At 43.1% G+C, this 20,285-nt stretch overlaps 1 protein-coding gene across 1 annotated transcript in view; it reads left to right on the forward strand.

Annotated features, from left to right (window-relative positions):
• Positions 1-20,285, forward strand: part of SETD1B (SET domain containing 1B, histone lysine methyltransferase) — a 1,665,584-nt gene that overhangs the window by 1,536,379 nt on the left and 108,920 nt on the right. The window contains exon 20 of the mRNA XM_044068611.1: positions 17,599-17,736. Within this exon, the coding sequence (XP_043924546.1) occupies positions 17,599-17,736 (138 nt within the window). The remainder of the gene's footprint in view (positions 1-17,598; positions 17,737-20,285) is intronic.

The raw sequence follows: 20,285 nt of genomic DNA on the forward strand, positions 1-20,285 counted from the left end.
ATGACTGCAACAGTGAATACACTTGAACGTCTGCATTTATGGTAAGTGTACACAACTGTACTTTGTGTACACTTACCAAAAATGTAGATGTTCAAGTGTATTCACTGTTGCAGTCCTGATTACCATCCCTCCAGCCCCCTGACTTCTCTTGGCTATACCTTTTTTCTTGTTTAGTGTATTTCAGCTTTCTGGTGTATTTGCTTTTTGTTGGAGGTGTAACCTTATATATAATTGCTTCCCATTATGAGGGCACCTGACATCTGGGGCAAGAAAAACTGATGTAATGGCGTCGGCTGCATGCTTTATACCCCTGACGACCTGATGCCATGGAAGAAGAGACAGCATCCGACGCAGGACCCAAGACTTTGATATTCAGGCCAGCTGAGTGCTACCTGGAGGCAGATGACCCAAATGTAATGACTGCAACAGTGAATATATGGTAAGTGTACACAACTGTACTTTCTAAGCCACCCCCTTATGGTAAGAACTCACAATGTCTCGCCTCCCTCCCCCTCTCCCTCTGCCCACCTTCACTTACCCCTAGGAGGAAAACTATCCTTTCACGCAAGCACCTGGACCACCATTACCAACGACCGCTGGGTTTTCAACATATTGTCCCAGGGTTATAAATTTTCTTTCCACACCCTTCCTACCCCGAAAGGGTTCCCAGATCTACCTCCAAACCAGTAGACAGAGGAGCAAAAGCAAGTCCTTTCCCTGCTCTCTATGAGGACAGTAGAGCACGTTTCTGCAGAACAGAAAGGCCAAGGTTTCTACTCCAGACTTTTTCTGGTACCCATCAAAGAGGGCACCTGGTACCCCATCCTCACTCTATCCATTCTAAACACCTTCTTGGTGATCCCAAAATTCAAAATACTCACCCTCCAGCAGCTGCTACCCATGCTCTACAAGGATGCTTGGCTAGCCACCCTAGATCTAAAAGAGGCCTACCTCCATATTCCTTTCAGAGAATCATGCAGGAAATATCTCCGTTTCAGGGCAGGATCTCAGCACTTTCAGTTCTCTGTGCTTCCCTTTGGCTTATCTATTGCTCCCAGAGTTTTCACAAAATGTCTGGCTCCGGCCATTGCCTTTTGCAGACAAAAGAATATCCAGATTTACCCATACTTGGATGACTGCCTATTTCAGGCAGACAGCCAGGAAAAGCTGCTCAAGCACCTGGCCTTTGTAAAGTCCGTACTAACCTCCCTAGGGTACACAATCAACAAAAAGAAATCCAAACAGGTACCCACCCAAAAAGATTATATTCCTGGGAGCAAGCCTGGACACAGCATCCCAGATGGCATTCCTTAGACTAGAAAAGCAAAATTTCCTGACAACCTATTTCTCTCAACTAGCCAGCAGACTCCAGCTGTCTGCAAGGAAGATCCTGCAATCTCTGGGGTTCATGGCTTCTTGCATACTACTCATTCCATATGCCAGACTGCATATGAGGAAACTTTAGTGGTACCTAAAAAAACCTTTGGTGTCAACACTCTCAAGACCTGGAGACTCTTATAAGTATAATTCCTTGCCTCAGAAAATATTTTCTTTGGTGGGCAACAGCATGCTTCCACAACAAGGGACTACCTTTCTCACCCCCCCCCCCCCGCCACCCAGACCCTCACCACAGGTGCATCAGACTATGCCTGGGGTGCACACCTGGATGGCAGGTGCATACAGGGCCAATGGAGCCCACAGCAAATCTCTCTGCACATCAACCAAAAAGAGATGATGGCTGTCCAGCACACCTTGATAGCTTTCAAGCCCCTTCTCTCCCCAGGGGCTCTCCTGATCAAAACAAACACAACTGTGATGTGATATATCAACAAGCAGGGAGGGATTCACTCCTACCCACTATGCAGGCTGGCCATGACCCTTTGGCACACAGCCTCTGTCATGCAAGCCCACCTGTTAGCACAATTCCTACCAGGTTCTCTCAACTCTCTGGCAGACCAATTAAGCAGAAATCTTCTGGACCCACATGAGTGGCAGCTCAACAGAAGAACCTTCATCCTAATAACTCATAAATGGGGCTCCCCGAAGTTTGACCTCTTTGCCTCCCACACCAACCATCAGCTCAGCAAATTCTGCACCAGGAAGCATCACTGCGTGGCTTGGAAAGTGGATGCCCTGTCCTTCAATTGGTTCAATCTGTCGGTGTATGCCTTTCCTCCATTACCTCTTATCCCCAGGATACTGCTCAAAATAAAGGAGGAAAAACCAAGGACAATTCTTATAGCTCCAGACTGGCCTTGCCAGCACTGGTACCCCTTGCTGCGCAGCCTGTCCCCAGTGCCACCATGGCATCTTCCTCCGATTCCAAACCTCCTGACCCAGAGGGAAGGGGAATTCATGCATCCCCAGTTGCAGACAATCAATTTGGCAGCTTGGCTTATTCCGTAACCCCCCCATCAATCTGCCAACCTTAGTAAACAGATTCTAGATGTTATACGTGAGGCCAGATGCCCTAGCACTAGAAAGTCTTATGCTGACAAATGAAAAAGGTTCTGCTCCAGGATTCAGCCTAAGGGAGCCAGTACGGCTCAGCCCTCCCTCCCTCTCATCCTGGATTACTTAGCTGACCTACTACACAGTGGCCTCTCTTTTTCCTCTATTAAAATTCATGCCTCTGCTATCTCTGCTCATTTTCCCACTGAGCAACCCTTTTTCTCACACCCCTTGATCAAACAGTTCCTAAGAGGGGCTAGAAACTTGAGACCACCCAGAAGAGGACCAACCCCAGTTTGGGACCTTAACTTTGTGTTGGAAAAGCTCACTTTGCCCCCCTTCAAACCAGCTTCTTCTGCAGATCTGCAGAGACAGATCAGATTCTATCTAGACAGGGCTAAGTCCTTGAGAAAGTCTGATCAATTGCTGGTTAGCTTTGCTACAGGGGCAGAAGGCAAAGCCATCTCCAAACAAACCATTTCCAAATGGATAGCAAACTGCATCCATTTCTGCTGCAAACAACATGGAAAGCCTCCCCAAGGGAGTCCGAACTCACTCCACCAGGGCAGCCTCTGCCTCTGCAGCTTTTCTCAGAGGACTGCCCACCAGGGACATCTAGGAGGCTGCCACCTGTACATCTGTTCACACTTTTACCAAACATTACCACCTGCCTCTCTTCTCCAAATTCAGGGCAGGGTTTGCCTCTGCAGTTTTGCAGGGCATCCTAGCCAGTTCCTAGTTTCCTTGACTGCTTCCACCCATTTACTCAGCTTTGGGAATCAACCCAAATGTGATGACTGCAACAGTGAAACACGAAGAACATAGTACATTTGTGTACACTTACCATAAATGTAGATGTTCGAGTGTATTCACTGTTGCAGTCCTGGTTTCCCTCCCTCCTCCTTTTTTCTTCTCTTTCCTTGCAAGGGGCATATTGGCATTTACTTTCTACTGGTGGGGTTCTTCCACCATAACCTGGCTCCTACTTTGGGCTCCTGACAGGTTAGAGCAAGAAAAACTGATGTAATGGCGTCAGCTGCCTTCCTTTATACTGCTGACGACCTGACCTCAGTCCTGAAGCGACAGCAACCAACGCAGAAATACTAAGCCTCTGGTATTTGGGCCGGCCAAGGGCTACCCTGGCAGGGATAACCCAAATGTGATGACTGCAACAGTGAATACACTCGAACATCTACATTTATGGTAAGTGTACACAACTGTACTTTTTAAGTCATCCTTCATGTGGCATTTTTTTGATTGCATGAGAAAAGCCGCAAGTCAATTTCTGTTATGAACAGACCTGGAAAAAAGTGTAATTTGTTCCAGGTTGTGTTATTTTCGTAGCCACTAAAAGGTCACTTGCATCAGTCAGTTGGTCACTTCCTTGGGTGATCTGAAAGAACACCAAGTACCATTTTGGCTTTCTAATTGTTTCCTCTTAAATGTGTCTGCCAGCATTTTTTTAATGATTTGACGGACCTTTTGTTTAATAATGTCCCTGGAAAAGATTGCTAACAGTTGTTTTTGATGTGCTTGAAGGAGACAGATTTTACCCAAAAGTCAGAAACCACAGAGCCTTCACATTAAGCTTCTGGGACACCACAAGAGATGCCTGCCTTTACCTCAGACTGAGAACTTTATCCAAAGTCCATTCCACCTTATCTAACTTGCAAAAGTGCTTTTGCCAAACACAGTAAGATTCTGGCCATAGCTCAAGTGACACCTGCCTTTACCCCAAACACAAAACCTCAGAAATGTATTCCTCCTTTCTACTTCTTTAAAGACAGGAAACGCTGACTGGGCAATCCAAAGCCCCTCAAACATATAAAAATGGTAAAACAGGAAAGTTTCCCCTCTGAAGGAGATAGAACTGCTATATCACAGCAACTGCCTGAGGCCCTGGAAGTATGGTCAGAGATCCTACCCAGGCCTTCTTCAGCTGTAGTCACAAAGATTTGTTTCACCCTTTCCAGGCCCAGGAAGTTTTTAATTGTACTGCTGATGCTGCTGCTCCAGTATAACCTCCCCCATTGTTTTAAAGCTATAAATGAGTTGTATAATGGGGATTTGGTTAATGGAAACGTAGCATTATTGGCAATAACATTTATAGCTGCATCAGCACTGGAATGTCAGGCCTCTTTTCATGTTGGAAAAGGCCATGTTCTTGTCAGGTACTGGTTTCCTGATGTCAGCACTGGGCATTCACTAGGATTTAACCAGCTGTGTTTTGGAGCATTCATGACTGCTGTATCTCTAGGGTTCCTATTAAGTGATCGAAGAGTCATTCTTTTGAATGCGCCTTGAGCGAACTTAAAAGAACGAAAAGGCAAATAGCGAAGTGGCTTTTAAGTGAATTCTTTCCCTGGGAAAGAATTTGCTTGGCCACTTCTGTTACTTTGCCATTTTCGGCACTGTAGTGCGATCTTGGAGTTGATATATTTAAGTAGGGGGGTGTGGGGGGCACAGCCCCCCCCCCCATATCGGGAGGGTGTGGGGGGACAAGGACCCTCACTTTATGTATTGTTTTAAAGTTTTTTTGTTTTTTTTCACTGGGAAAAAAATTATTGTTCCAAGTGCTCGGGATTGTAAGCTTTACATAGGGTCGATAAATCAACGTTCTCTTTTTTAAGCATTCACTGATTTAATAGAGATCTGTATCTCAGCACTCCCTTAGTCAAGATTGTTACTATTCATTTTTGTGGGACTGTCAAATGGCTAGATGTCAGCATGTTACACATTTGATGACAGATCCGCTATTTGTTGAGAAGAGATGTCAGATGACTAGACACCTGATGCCTGGATATTTGCTGAACACAACTTGTTATAATGCGTAATGTTTCACCCCCTATATGCCTTCACCCTAAACTTGTATCTTAGCACAACACTCTGCAAAATTTTCTTTTCAATTTCTGACAGACTCCCCAAACAATGTTTATCTCATTCTTTGTTTATCTGTACAGGTGTACTAAAACTTTCTAATACAAATAATTTACCTGTGAACATACCTCAGTCCACTGTGTACTGTCGGCTGTAATGACTCAGGGAGAAGAGAAAATAGGCAGAGTTGAATAAGAGTGGCAGCACCCCTAAACAGCATGTTTGAGGACTATATAATAGGTATGCAGAAAAGCCAGGTAGTGAAATAATGTACATTAGTAAAGCTGGTGGTGGAATGCAGAAGTCCAGGGAGTCGTAAAAAAAAAGTGTAGGAAAAAGTGGAAGATAGAAAATACGTACCAGGCTGAGAGGGAATACTGGTTGTATAACAAAGACGCTAGGAGAGCAGTTGCAGTAGTGAAGAACAAGGCATTAGAGACACTTTACCAGCTTCTGGAAAGTGGACCAATAGATGGCGCAACGAAACTCCTATCAGGTTGCAAGGCAAAGACAGAAAGTTAAAGAAGGTAGTCATCAGACACCCATCATAAGGGATGCCAGCAACAACCTGTTCATCAGACCACAGGACAGCAAAAGCAGATGGAGATGATGATGACTATTTTGCACATTGTTTTACCTTAATTCAGAATGAAGAAGACCCCACAGAAGCTGTATTGCACCACACCTCCTACAGTGAAAGAAAAGGATCCCACCCTGTAAGAAGTAATAACAGCAAGGAAAATGAAGCCATTGAAAGCAGCAGGCTCAGAATTGGTCACAGCAAATAAGATCAAGATGTTGGGTGAGTTAGGGGAGAACTGGCTCCTGAGGGTATTTACAGCGGTATGGAGAGATGCGTATCCCAGATGACTGGGAAGTAAACATACTGGTGCCAGTGTACAAGAAGAAAGGGACCATTCACAACTATTGGCAGTGTAGAAGCATCAGACTCCTGTCACACTGCTTGAAAGTTCCGAAGAGGGTGATTGGTAAACAAATATGCAGAGTAGTAGAAAGTAAGATGGGAGATAAGCAGTTCAGATAGTGATCAGGTTGCAGCACAACTGACCCAATGTGGAGGAGTCCAAATGGGCATTCCTAGATTTGGAGAAAGCATATGGCGTGGTCCCAAGAAAGATGATTTGGGCAGCCCTATGTTGGTTCAAAGTCCTGGAAATATTGGTAGAATTAGTGCAGGACCCAGTGACACAAATATGAACAGCATTCACACTCAATGGGGGGTTCCCACTGGGAGTGGGTGTGCATCAGGGCTCTGCTTTTAGCCTGCTGCTGTTCATACTGGTGATGGACTATATAGGCAAACAGATCAGAAGAGACAGATCAGCAATGTTGCTGTATGCAGATGGTGTGTGTGGCATTTCAGGCAGACTCTGAACAAGAAATTCAGCAGAGGATTGGGGAATGGAATGTAAAACTGAAAACACATGATGAAACTGAGTACAGATAAGACCATTGTAATGGTAGCAAATGGGGAAAATCAGAAGAAGCTGAAAATTGAGATAGAAGAGAAAATAGTGGAACAAGTTAAGAGCTTCAGGTACCTGGGAGGCATGGTTGAGGAGAAGGGAAGTCTGAATGAGGAGATCAAAGCTTAGCATCAGAGGGGTTGCAGCAATCTGGCACAGACTGTCTAGGGTAGTGTATAACAGAAGAATTTCAAAGAAGCTGAAAAGTAAGGGGTGTAAAACAGTAGTGTGACCAGTAAGTACTACTGTAGGGTACAGAAACCTGGGCAGTGAAGGCAGAGCAGTTGAGGAAGCTCAAGGTGATGGAGATAAGTGCCTGAGATAGATGGTAGGATGCACAGTGTGGGACACACAGAAATGAGGACATCAGCGTAGAAGCTTAAGGAGCTCCAGTTGCAGAGAATGTCCAAGAAAATAGATTGCAATGTTTTAGGCTCATGTGCAAGAAAGCAGAAGACAATCTGGTGAAGAAAATTTGGGACAGACAGGAAGAAGGCAAGAGGAAATGAGGGTGTCCAGCAAAGAGATGGGTGGATTGTGTATGTGAGAATACCTTGGTTAGTATGGCATGACTGTCAAAGAAGGTAGGAGAGTAGCAGTGAGAGAGAGAGAGATGGTGAGTTGAAGTGACACCCTAACCCATGTAGAAAAAGGGGGATTGATATTATTGATGATGATGACGATTTTGCACATTGTTTTACCTTAATGATCACATTACGTGAGCTTACTGACAAATATCTAGCAGTACCTGGGCACATTTAAGAAATACTGAAACCAAAATAGAACTGAATGGTATGCAGATGACTTGTTTGTTGTCTAATGTGATGTTGCAGGCTAGTACTGCCCATACAACCCAAGTAAATGAATATTTCATGTAAATCAAGTATACGTCATAGGTGTATTGCCATATCTTGGTGAATACAAGGTAGTAATTAAAACTCAGTCTTACAGCCATTAGGCTTTATGTTGTCTGTTATAGCTCTTCCTAAAGCTGTGTACAGGCTGGCATGATCTTGGAATGTGTGTGTGTGTGTGTGTGTTTACATAAATAAAGTAAAAATTGCTAATGTGTAATTGTGCAGTAAGCACCCATAATGGTAGCTAACTCAACCTGCTAAATAGCGAAAAAAAATAATTTGAAAATGTTTCATGCAGCTGCTGTGTACTTAGTTTTATAGGATGCCACATGGGAGTTAACAAGGATTCTTTCTATAGCTTCATTACTGTGAAGTGTTTCAGCTGATCATACCTCAGAATTCCAAGGCATGTAAAGGCTGATTGAAAACAAACACTAATGATGTCCTTCATGAGATCACTGATGCAGTATTGCTTACTAAAGGGAAATCTCCTGGCAAGAGTGCTGTACATCTGGATAGTACACCAAAGCCTGGCTGCCTTTCTCTTACATTGTACAACTGAGCTATGCATAGGACTGTGTGTTGGAACATGGTGGATATACAGATGCAAAATTCCAGAGAGCTTTCTTGCCCCAGGAAAAGGTGTCTGGGGCTAAAAGCCTTGGGGAAAAAGGACTGATACACAAGAATAGAGAGGGGAAAAATAGGTCCATCTCAGCCAAGAAACAGAGAGTCTGTGTTTATCATAGACTCGGTCTGTGAATTACACCCATTTAACCAAAGACAGTTAAGACAGTTCAGGATTAACATGGCTAGACTTGTAAGGGCTGTACGGCTTCTAGCCTAGTAACCTCTTGGGAACCCAAGAGTAACGTAAATAAAGGGGTATGGAAGAAGGACACGTAGTGCAACAGCGATCTGTTTGAACATCTACTGTCATGGTAAGTTCTTATACAGCTGTATTAAGTACTTCATTGGATTACTGTTGCAGTATTGCTTATTGATGTAAGATTTCCAGAGCTTTTACAGTGATTGAGAGAAGGCTTGAGGTGCTGAGCTGTAGTCCAGAATGCCTTGAAGAAATGGATCAGGCAAAACCAGATGTTCATCCTGTTTCACTGTTGCAATAGTGACAGTATGGGACTAGCTTTGCTGTGGTAACCCTTGGCTGACCCAAATACCAGAGACTTCATTCCTTCCTCCAGTGCTGGCCTACAACTTGGGCCTGACATCAGGATGCCTGGGTATAAGGGTCATCACGGTCTACCCCTGAAACATTGCAACTGATTAAAGCAAATATGTCTTAAGAACCATCACAGTACCTCCTTGTTCCAAGACACAGTACTTGGAATTTGCAGTCAAAGAAGTGAATTCAAAAATGTTGAAAATCTAGCTGTAATGCAAACTGAATATGCAGTTGATAGTGGTATCCCCTGAACACTGAACTTTCTGCCTGATGCCCTTTTTTTTATTTTACATATTTCTTGTATGCTTCCTGTATACACGATCAGCTGTTTGTTTTCCTCTTGTACTGCTACTTGCTCTTTTCTTCACTTTCTCTTACCATTTTTTTTACCTCTCCCCAAAAATAGTCACACATGTATATGCCACTGTTGTCTCGATGCCCTTCAAGGATGCATCTGCAGTCATAACAAATGGGTTGTCCTGTCGTCAGGCAGCCCTTCGGTCGGCCGGATTCCAAAGTCTGGGTCCGGCTTCGGCTGATGTCGCACTTCACCCGACGTCATCTCTGCTGGTCTTCGGGTATAAAGGCATCAGCCGACGCCATTTTCCTCAGTCTTTCTTGCCGCGTGGCGCCCGAAGCAGAAGCTGTTCGCAAGTGCCGGTCGGTCAGATCCAGAGATTACTACTACCGAATACTACTTCGAAGACTTCTAAAAAGTTAAGTACCCCGTTGGGGACTCTTTCTTGCCTCAGCCGATGTCAGAAAAAGTCAATAACTGTTTAACTTGTGGGAAACAAATACCTCATAAAGATTTCCACTCTTACTGCCTGCCTTGCTTAGGCCCAGACCACGACGTAGCAGCCTGTTCGGCCTGTGCTTCCTTCAACCGACGAACGCTTAGGCGTCGGTCGGAGTTTGCTGAACAGTTTTTCGGCTCAGATTTTGCATACATTATGCCGTCGGATCCTCCGACTACCCAAATTGTTAAAAAACGCAAAGAAAAAGACTGACACTCGCGGTCCGCGGTTTCGGCCGAAACCACGGTTAAGCAAGCCGCGAGTGTCTCGGTTTCGGCCGAAACCGAGAAAACCGGTCAATCTTCAGCCGAATCCACGACTACTACTGAGGTTCCTGCTACCTTAGTTGAATCGGCCTCAGAAGTTTTGCCTACTACTGTGGTTCCTAGTGATTTATCAGACACCATCCCTTTGGATGTCTCTACCCCAGCACGTGGTGCTGCTAGGCCTCCTGCAGCCATGTCTATTAAGGCCTTTGCCAGGGCTAAAGCAGCCAAAACTGTTAAATCAGTGCCTGTTAAGCCCCCCTCACACAGGCCCACTTCTAGTTCTCAAATGCTTACTCTGGCAGAGGATTTAATATCCTTAATTAGGGGATCCCAATCTCACCCAGACAGGGCCTCTCAGCCCCCAGAAAAGAGACCTAGAGCAGAGCCCCGAGCCAGTGTCCTCTGATGATTCTTCGTTGACTCAGACATTACAGATCAGCCAGAGGCTCCTTTTCTACTTATGAAGATTCCGATGCTGAAGAATCCATTCCATCTGCCTCTCCACCAGAGGAATTTTCCTTTGGGAAACCTTACATGCCATGAGAGAACAATTCCAATGGCAGGGACAAGATTTCTCAGATTCAAGAAAAAGGCTTAGGACATTTCTGCACTTACCACAACATAGGCCCTTAGCTATACCTCCAGTACTGCCTGTTGTGGATGATGCATTTAATGATGTTTGCACTGCTCCTGATACTTTACCTCCAGCCCCTGCCAAACCAGATAGATTTTACAGGGTGCCAGACACTCATCACCACCTATACAAGGCCCCACTTGCAGATCCTGAGACTATATCCCAGGGGCATAAGGCAGTAGCCTCGACCTCAGCAAAAAACCCTATTCCTTCTGAAAGGGAATCCAGGTCCTTAGAGAGATGGGGAAAAAGTTTACACCTCTGCTACTCTTTCAGCTAGAGCTTTAAACTGTCAGTTTCATATGATCCAATACCAAGAGTTTATGCTTGATCAGTTAACTAAGAAACTGTCCTCTGATGACTCCTTAGATAAGAAATATGTTTTAGAAATGGTGAATAACATTCAGCAGGTTAGTAACCATTCTTTAAAATGTGGCTATGATGCACTGGAGGCTTCATTTAGATCAGCCATGACTGGCACAGTGATAAAAGGCATGCATGGTTGAAAGAACAGGTCTTGCCGGATCATGTTAAAGCAAAGCTGTTAGATGCTCCTATGGATAAGGCCAGTCTATTTGGTACACCTGCTCAGCAAGTAATGAAGAAAATGGAAGAGAAGGCAAAATCTGTACAAACAGTTAAGGATTTCTTACAGGTTCAGCCCCCAAGGTTTAGCAGGAACTGGCCTGCCAAAAATTGGTCCTTTCCAGACTCCTCAAAATCTCAGAGGCAGGAATAGACGCTATAGAGGCAGAAATCAATCCAGAGGAGGTGACTACAGAGGACGACAGTGGCAAGGCAATAACCGAGGCACAGACACAACCACTGCCACTGCAACAGGACAATCACAGTGACTTGGCTCTGACACCGCCTACCAGGGAGCAAATAGCAGCACCTTTAGGCGGAAAGTTAGCCTTATTTTCGAAAAATTGGCACTATATCACAAAAGACAAGTGGATTTTGCAAACCATAGACCGAGGCTACAGGTTCCACTTCCACACCTTACCAGTAAAAAGAGGAATGCCAAACCTACCTCCAAATCAAAAAACAGAAGCTCTAAAGCAGATAGCGCAATTAACAAAGATGAGAGCTGTGGAAAGAGTACCAATAACAGAACAGGGCAAAGGATTCTACTCCAGACTCTTCCTAGTACCAAGAAAAGAGAAAAGTTGGAGACCTATTCTCGACCTGTCCGTCTTAAACACATACATCATTGTCCCAAAATTCAAAATGCTGACCCTACAGCAACTTCTTCCCATGCTGGGCAAGGAGTGTTGGCTGGTAACTCTAGATCTCAAGGAGGCATACCTGCACGTCCCCATATGACCAAATTGCAGAAGATACCTCAGATTTCTTGCAGGATCAGAGCATTATCAATTCTCAGCATTGCCCTTTGGCTTATCTACTGCCCAGAGTATTCACAAAATGCCTGGCATCAGTAATCGCTCACTGCAGGCTACAGGGAATCCAAATTTATCCATACCTGGACGACTGCCTGTTACAAGCGGACAACAAAAGCAAGTTGACAACAGATTTACAAAGAGTCATTTGCTTACTACAAGCCCTGGGATACACAGTCAATTTACAAAAGTCAAGACTGATACCATCCCAAACAAGAACATTCTTGGGTGCGGAATTGGACACAGTAAAACAAATGGCATTCCTAACTGCAGAAAAACAAAAACAACTCCCTCTTTACTTCTTGGCATTAACAAAGCAGAACAAACTAACAGCAAGAAAAGTACTGCAGGCCTTGGGCTTCATGGCATCATGCATAATCTTGGTCCCACATGCCAGACTGCATATGAGAAAGCTACAGTGGTACCTAAAGAATTTATGGTCTCAACACAGGCACAGCTTAGAAACCGAAATCCCACTAATCCCATGCCTGAAACAGGAGTTCCTATGGTGGGCTCAAGCATGCCAGTCAAACCCAGGCTTGCCATTCCACAACTTTCAAGCAAGCCAAACCATCACAACGGACGCCTCAGACCTAGGCTGGGGGGCGCACATGTTGGACAAATGCATACAAGTATTGTGGGCCCCAGGCCATCTGCACCTGCACATAAACCAAAAAGAAATGCTGGCAGTAAAACTAGCAATCCAGATATTCAGACCATTCCTCAAAGAAGGCCATTTAATGATAAGGACAGACAACACCACAGTCATGTGGTACATCAACAAACAGGGAGGCACTCATTCATACCCCCAATGCAGAATGACTCTGGACCTTTGGAATATGGCTCTGAGCTACAACTTCCAGTTACAGGCAATATTTGTGCCGGGAAAAGAAAACACCCTAGCAGACATGTTAAGCAGAACCACCTCGGATGCTCACGAATGGATGCTACACCCGGGCATCTTCAAGGCCATCACAAAGAAATGGGGAATGCCACAAATAGACTTATTTGCATCCCCACTCAATCACCAGCTCAAAAAATTCTGCACAAGGACATACCACCCACTTGCATGGAAGGTGGACTCTCTATCCTTCAGTTGGAAAGGCCTGACAGCATATGCATTTCCACCTCTTCCTTTGATGCACAAGGTACTACTGAAAATCAAAGAGGAACGTCCAAGGATAATCCTGATAGCTCCGAATTGGCCAAGACAACACTGGTATCCATTGCTGAGGAGCATGTCTCAGGGGAGAATGTGGTTAATACCCCTGATGCCTTTGATGTTAACTCAGAACAACTACAACATCATGCACCCAAGCCTAAAAACCTTGCAACTGACTGCCTGGAACATCACATAGCAGCAACTAACCCAGACCTATCCCAAAGGGTTAAAGACATTATCCTTGAAGCCCGCAGACCTTCAACAAGAAGGAACTATGCAGGAAAATGGAAAAGGTTTGTCATTTGGAGTACTGAAAGAGGAAAAGATGTGTCGAACATAGATATTGCTAACATCCTGGAGTACTTGGCAGAGCTTCTACATACAGGCCTGTCCTATTCCTCCATCAAGATACATGCATCAGCTATTTCAGCAGAATACAGCTTGATCCACCTGTCTTTTCGCATCCTCTACTCAGGCAGTTCCTCAGAGGGATCAAGAATGTAAAACCTCCTAGGAAACCACCATTACCAGCATGGGACTTGAACTTTGTGCTAGAAAAATTGACACTCCCTCCATTTGAACCAGCAGCAACAGCAGATCTTCAACACCTATCATGGAAAACTGCTTTCCTACTGGCAATTACTTCAGCAAGGAAGGTTTGAACTACAGGCCTTAATGGCAGTACAACCCTTCCTAATCTTCCATCAAGATAGGGTGTCCATGACAACTAATCCTACATTTATGCCTAAGGTGGTATCCAGAGTGTCTTTAAACCAGGCAATCCACCTACCTACCTTCTTTCCCAATCCACAGAACAGGGGGCAAAGACTGCTGCATACCTTGGATGTACATAGACAGTTACGCTACTACCTGGACAGAACCAAAGGTGACAGAAAAACTGACCAGCTTTTAGTAGCCTATGCAACAGGAAGGGAAGGAAAAGCAATTTCCAAACAGACAATCTCCAAATGGATAGGAAATAGCATAAGATTCTGTTACTCCTACCATGGAAAACCAATTCCACAGAACATAAGACCTCATTCTACAAGGGCTACAGCCACTACCACAGCTTTCTTACGAGGAGTGGCAACCAAGGACATTATTGAGGCGGCTACTTGGACCTCCGTGCATACATTTGCCAAGCATTATAATTTACCTCTATACTCTAGATCCCGAGCAGGGTTTGCCACTGCTGTATTGCAAGGGATCCTAACTACACCATAATTCTTCTTCCTCCTCCCCTAGTTTGGCTATGGTATTCTACCCATTTGTTATGACTGCAGATGCATCCTTGAAGGACATAGTACAGTTTTGTACCTACCATAAATGTAGATGTCCGAACAGGATAGCATCTGCAGTCAGGATTACCCACCCTCCTTCCCCTCTGTGGTACTTCTAGGGTATTTACCCTCCTAATAGCTAGCTGGGGGGGAGTCTCTTATGGTGTATTTGTTTGTATATATGTACATACATGCTTATTTTTTGTGTTTGCCTTCTACTATTTTGGAAACATTGGCATCTATCCAAAATTTAGCTTTCCAAGTGGGCAACTGGCATCTGGGGCAAGAAACACTGAGGAAAATGGCGTCGGCTGATGCCTTTATACCCGAAGACCAGCAGAGATGACGTCGGGTGAAGTGCGACATCAGCCGAAGCCGGACCCAGACTTTGGAATCCGGCCGACCGAAGGGCTGCCTGACGACATGACAACCCATTTGTTATGACTGCAGATGCTATCCTGTTCGGACATCTACATTTGTGGTAGGTACAAAACTGTACTTTATCCTTATTCTACCCATTATGGCCTTCTTTTGACTGTCTGTTTACATTTTAACTTGCTTTCTCAGTGTCTGACATTTAACCACCTTGCTTCTTGCAGGCACACATAGCTAGTTTTCCCCTGCTCATCTTTAGTTATGTAGCATAGAGCTGAGAATTATGTAACCATGATCCTCACCAGGACAGGAGATTCCGAAAATGATTGATGGTGGTGATGATGATTATGAATTGAATGATGATTTTGATGTCTAAAACAATTTTTAAAAACAGTATTGCATGTATATTCTGTTGTCTGTGATGCATGTTTGGCTTATCTTTTTTCAACTTTTGTTCTTAACTACATATTTATATTGTTTACTTTATGCATTTGTGGAGCTTTACTCTTCAGGACCTCAATGAAAATAGGCTGTTATTCAGGCTAGCAATTAAAACTAAACAAACAAATGAGTAAATATTTCTGCAATTTCAGTATTTGTTCCTCTATGTAGCAGCAAGTCCCTGTATTGAAAGTTTTCATAAAGGGGCCATTCAGTTTAGAGGATGAAAGGCAAGTCTGTCCTTGGGTTGTGCATTGAAGATGCTCACCTTTGCCTTCTTTGAATTACTTTCTTGGAAGACTCTTCTTAGTGTTAGTCACTTAATTTGGGCAGTTACTGAATTGTAAGCATTAATGTGCAAACATGCGTACAAAGTCGTTCATGGAGAGGTTACTATTAAAATGTAAATTGTGTAAATTAGATTCAGCTATTTCCTTGAACCAGTCAGTTCAAGTACCAGTCTTTTATCTTAATCACTAGAATGCTGGGGAACACCCATTACATACTTTGAATGTTCACAGACAGTTGAGGTACTTAAAACCAGAAGGGCTCTTGCATATGTAGTCGTTTGGAACCTTCAAGAGCCCAAGGGAAGGCCTGCCTGACTGTGGACAAACCTTGGCTAAGTGGCTGACCTATTGTTTTGATTTTTGTCATGACAAAAATGACAAAACACTTGAGGCCTTAATCGGGCTTAGTTGAGTAACCAGCTGTGCTGTAGCATACTTTAAAAATGTTTCTACTCAGAACATTCTAGAAGCAGCAGGGAATGCTTATCCATGCATTCACAAAACACTTAATGTTTGAGGTTTAGTGTGTTGGTTGGACAGGTTTTGGCATGAATGTGCTACAGTAGTTCCTTTAACTGTCTGCTCCAGTGGTGTCCCCCTGTTACTACATGGCAGTCTACCCAAATGTTATGAGTTGCTGTTACAGTGACCCCCCCCCCCCCCACACACACACACAGAAAGACACACAATCAAAGAATAGTACAGCTAGTTGAGTTACTAATCATAAAAGTATATCTTCAAGGGAGAAGTCAGTGAAAATGGTAAAGCTACCCACCATTTTCCCCTCACCCTTTGATAAGGAATTATTGTACAAGTTACAGTTATTGCCACTTGTTGGGTATAGAATATTATGGCTATTTGTGTATGATTCTGTTATATTGTCTACATATTGGTACATCATAAAATTCTCACTTCTCCCTGATTCAGATGTTTAGCCTATAAGAACTAAAAAGAATATTTGCCTGTGCTTGGCTAAATGGGAACTTTGTTTCCTACATTTGCTGTGACATTCACTGAGGTGGAAAATACTGTTGGAGATAGGTTTGTGCAGTTCAGCTGATGAGTAAACCTAAATGTTCCATTTACCTCTCCTTAAACATGTACTGTTAAGGCGAGTATCTCACCCAACTGTACTTTTTACTGCTTATACTGTTTTCCTTTCTTGAATGGTGCAGTAGATCTATGGCTATATTTTAATCATGTTTTCATTGTATTGCAAATTTGTAGCAAGTACATGCCATTCTTTGCCATTGCGGTAACTTGATAGGACTTTATATGCTGTTAGCAGTGGATATCCACCACTGTGCTGGGGAGGTAGATGTGTGTGAAAATGTGCAAGCATCTCCCCTAGACAGGCAGCTGCACTGAGTTAGTGGGCTACCTAGTGGGAGGAAAGGGTAGGCCACTCTGCAGGACTGTAACTGTACACTGGTCTGCTCCACATCACCTGACTCTCACCACAGGGAAACAGATGGGCATACTGGACTCGCCAAGCCCAGAGATACCTGGCTTCTGCCTCTGCAGAACAAATGGACTATGAAAGGGAGTCATTGATGCAGAGTCTTTGGAGGCTAGGGAAAGTAAACAAGGAACAGTAAATAGAAAAAGACATTGAACCTTAAGCACGTATTTAAAATAAAATATGCTTGTGTACACTATTACCTTAGTGTAAAGCAAATATATGTCCCAAAAATAAAGATGATTAGAAAATTGCAATGAAAAAACTGGGCTGTTGAGTATAACCCATATTACTCTGAAGTCAGTAGACCAACTGAAAATATACAGCCCACCCCACACATAAAACAAAGGTAGTAAATAAAATTGCCTACGATTACTAAACATGAAAAAAAAAAGTATAACACATTCCTCCAGTGTGGCAAGCCAGTCCCCTGGGTAGATGAACTGGTATAGGCCACCCAAACCTATCCACTTCCTCACCAATCCCATCAAGTGCCTGTACCTCTAATTGAGCATTGGTAATGTACACCATGGGGCACTGTTCTTTGATTTTTGAATGTAATGATGAACAGTTCCTTATACCTTCAAAAACTAGTTTTGTTTTAGGATTTATTGTTTTTTTTCTTCTTGACAGGTTATTGCAGATATGCGGGAGAAGCGATATGAGGACGAAGGGATTGGGAGTAGTTATATGTTCAGAGTGGACCATGACACCATCATTGATGCTACAAAGTGTGGGAACTTTGCCAGGTTCATCAATCATAGCTGCAATGTAAGTACTATTTTGTCATTTACCAAAGCTTGGATCTTTTTTCTTAAGAAAACTATATTGTAAGAAAGATTTCAGTAGGGCAAGTTGCATCCATTTTCCTTGAGTTATTTGCATGGCTTATTAATCAGTTTGTCCAACTTAACATTGTCACTCCTTGGTCAAACAGACTTTCCAGAAGACATCACTTAGATGACTGATCACACAGAGATCTTTAATGTCATTTCAATTTTGAAGTTTCCTTTTAAAATGGGGGCAGTGGTTGAAAGTTTGAGTTAGGATTATGTTGTGAAGAGTTTGCCTGGAATTGTTTCACATTATTGCCTTGTTTGCACTGGCAGATTGCAGCAGTCTGTTTTTGGTGAATGGAAAGTTTTCTTTGACTCAGATTTTTTTCATCTGTTTTCTTATATCAGTGTCATTTTCTGTGTGAGACAACCAAGGTAAGGGTATGACTACAGTGTCACTAAGAAGTAAAATATTGGCAGTTCATTTGGAATAATTTGTGAAGCTCTGTAGGCACATCTGTGGACAGGAATTCTCCCCTGTTCAAATGATGTGGTACCACACAGCTTGTGAACTGCTGTCTAGTCTCGGTTCACCGTTAACAAAGCTTTGACAAAATCAGAGGTGCACAGTAGGACTTTTTTGTTAATTTATTCATATATCAGCTGTGCAGCAGCAGTATAAAACTTATAAAGTGAAGTACTCTGAAAAATATCTTTCTTTATTGCCGCAAAATATTGTGCCCTTGTTGTGGCAGGTAAGAGGTATTCAGGTGGCTAACTTGAATAGGTGTGACCATTCTCTGAGGATTTTACATATTTATTTTATAACTGTTCTTCTTTTACTGCGGTGGTGGTGCTGCGGTAGCGTTGTCGCCTCACAGTTAGATGTTGCCTATTCGATTCTCAGTTACAGCTTCTTCTGTGTGGTGACATGCGTGAATGGGCATTCCTTTGTTGAAGGTTGTGCGTTAGGCCCGGCAAGCCAGCACGTAAAAATCTACTGCCAATCATTAGCATTCCGGAGTTCCGCTGTGGCGACCCCTAACCGGGAAAAGATGAAAGACACAAACAGTTTTACAACTGTTCTTTCAAAGTCTGGTTACTATTTCCCTTTGTAACTTAAAATTTTTGTAGTGTCTTTTCAATCCGCAAATGTTTTACAGTGGCACTTTGTAAAATCCTTAATATTGCTCTTTCATTTATGCCTACTGTGCTATTTGAGAAACTTGCCTTACCTTTTTCTGTGTCATAACTGCATAGTAAGCAGTACTACTCTAAAAGTTTAAAAACCAATGTGGTTGGAGAGCTTATTTTATGCCCAGTTATTGCCCATCTCCTTTTTACAGTAGTTGATTATTTTACTCCATTTGTGAATTATTCTTAACACAACAATTGAAACACATTTAAGTAGGCACAAATGTTAAACATCAAGCATTAAAGTTTATATGTCCTTAACAGCTGCAGTCTTATTAAGACTCAGATTTTCTCTCCCATAAGTATGGACACATTACCGCTATTTGAGACTAACTTAGAAGTAGCTGTTTTACTCAGTCCTTTCAGTATACACAGGTTTTTAACAGCTACGAAAACCTTGCTTTCCTATTTCTGTACATTTTTCTTCCACATTTGCCATTTTTGTGTAGGTCAGCTGACTCTTTCTGGGTTATTGCTTCACCGTGGTAAGTTGTGCAAGGCTGTAGGTCCTGGGGCCTAAGTATAGACTTAGAATTTGAACCAGACATCCCCAGCCCAACCCCATGACCTTTGGTGGTCCCTTTTTATAGCTGATCTCAGCCAGCTGTATTCTACTACACATTCTTGCTGCCACTCAAACACTGACTGCCCACATCTAAGCACAAGACCTGCTTGTGTTGTGACAAGCTTCTCTATTTGTAGAAAGGTAAAGTGGCAAACCAGAGTATCACAGCAGCTGTTATAGCTGTGTTATTAACTACTCTGTCAGCAGTATCACCCACCTTGGCTACATTACTGTAGGGCAAGTTTAATGTATTTAAAAGTGATCAGTTTTATGACACTGTATTTCTCAGTATAACCAGTGAAGCCCATATCAAAGCTATGCTGCATTATGTACATATTCTAGGCAGGAAACAAAAAATAAGCACATTTGTACAGCATTTAACTCTCAAAGCATTTTGTGAGAGCATCCTAAGTATGTTTTCCTTTAAATCTGGTCAGCACCAGTGACATTGAGAGTAATCCCAACTCTTGTGATCAGAGCCCTCCAGCTCAGTCATTACAGGAAAACTTACTGATGCAGGCCAAAGACAGCTGCTTCATTTCAGTGCCAGAGGCTTATGTAATAAAGTTTCTGAATTTTTATTATGATTGATGATAATATAAACTACATATTGTGGTTATGTCAGAAACATGATTAAAACCATCCGTAGAAAACAGGGATTTAATTATTCCAAGATATACTGTGTTGAAGATTCATACAAGAAAAGAGGGTAGGAGGAATAGCCATACCAGTTCATGAAAAACTAGTGTGTTCTTGTGTATCACTTTTGCAGTTACAAGCAAAGG

This window comes from Protopterus annectens, chromosome 4.part0 (assembly GCF_019279795.1).
Source record: "Protopterus annectens isolate FY-2018-M chromosome 4.part0, PAN1.0, whole genome shotgun sequence".
Taxonomy (NCBI): Eukaryota; Metazoa; Chordata; order Ceratodontiformes; family Protopteridae; genus Protopterus; species Protopterus annectens.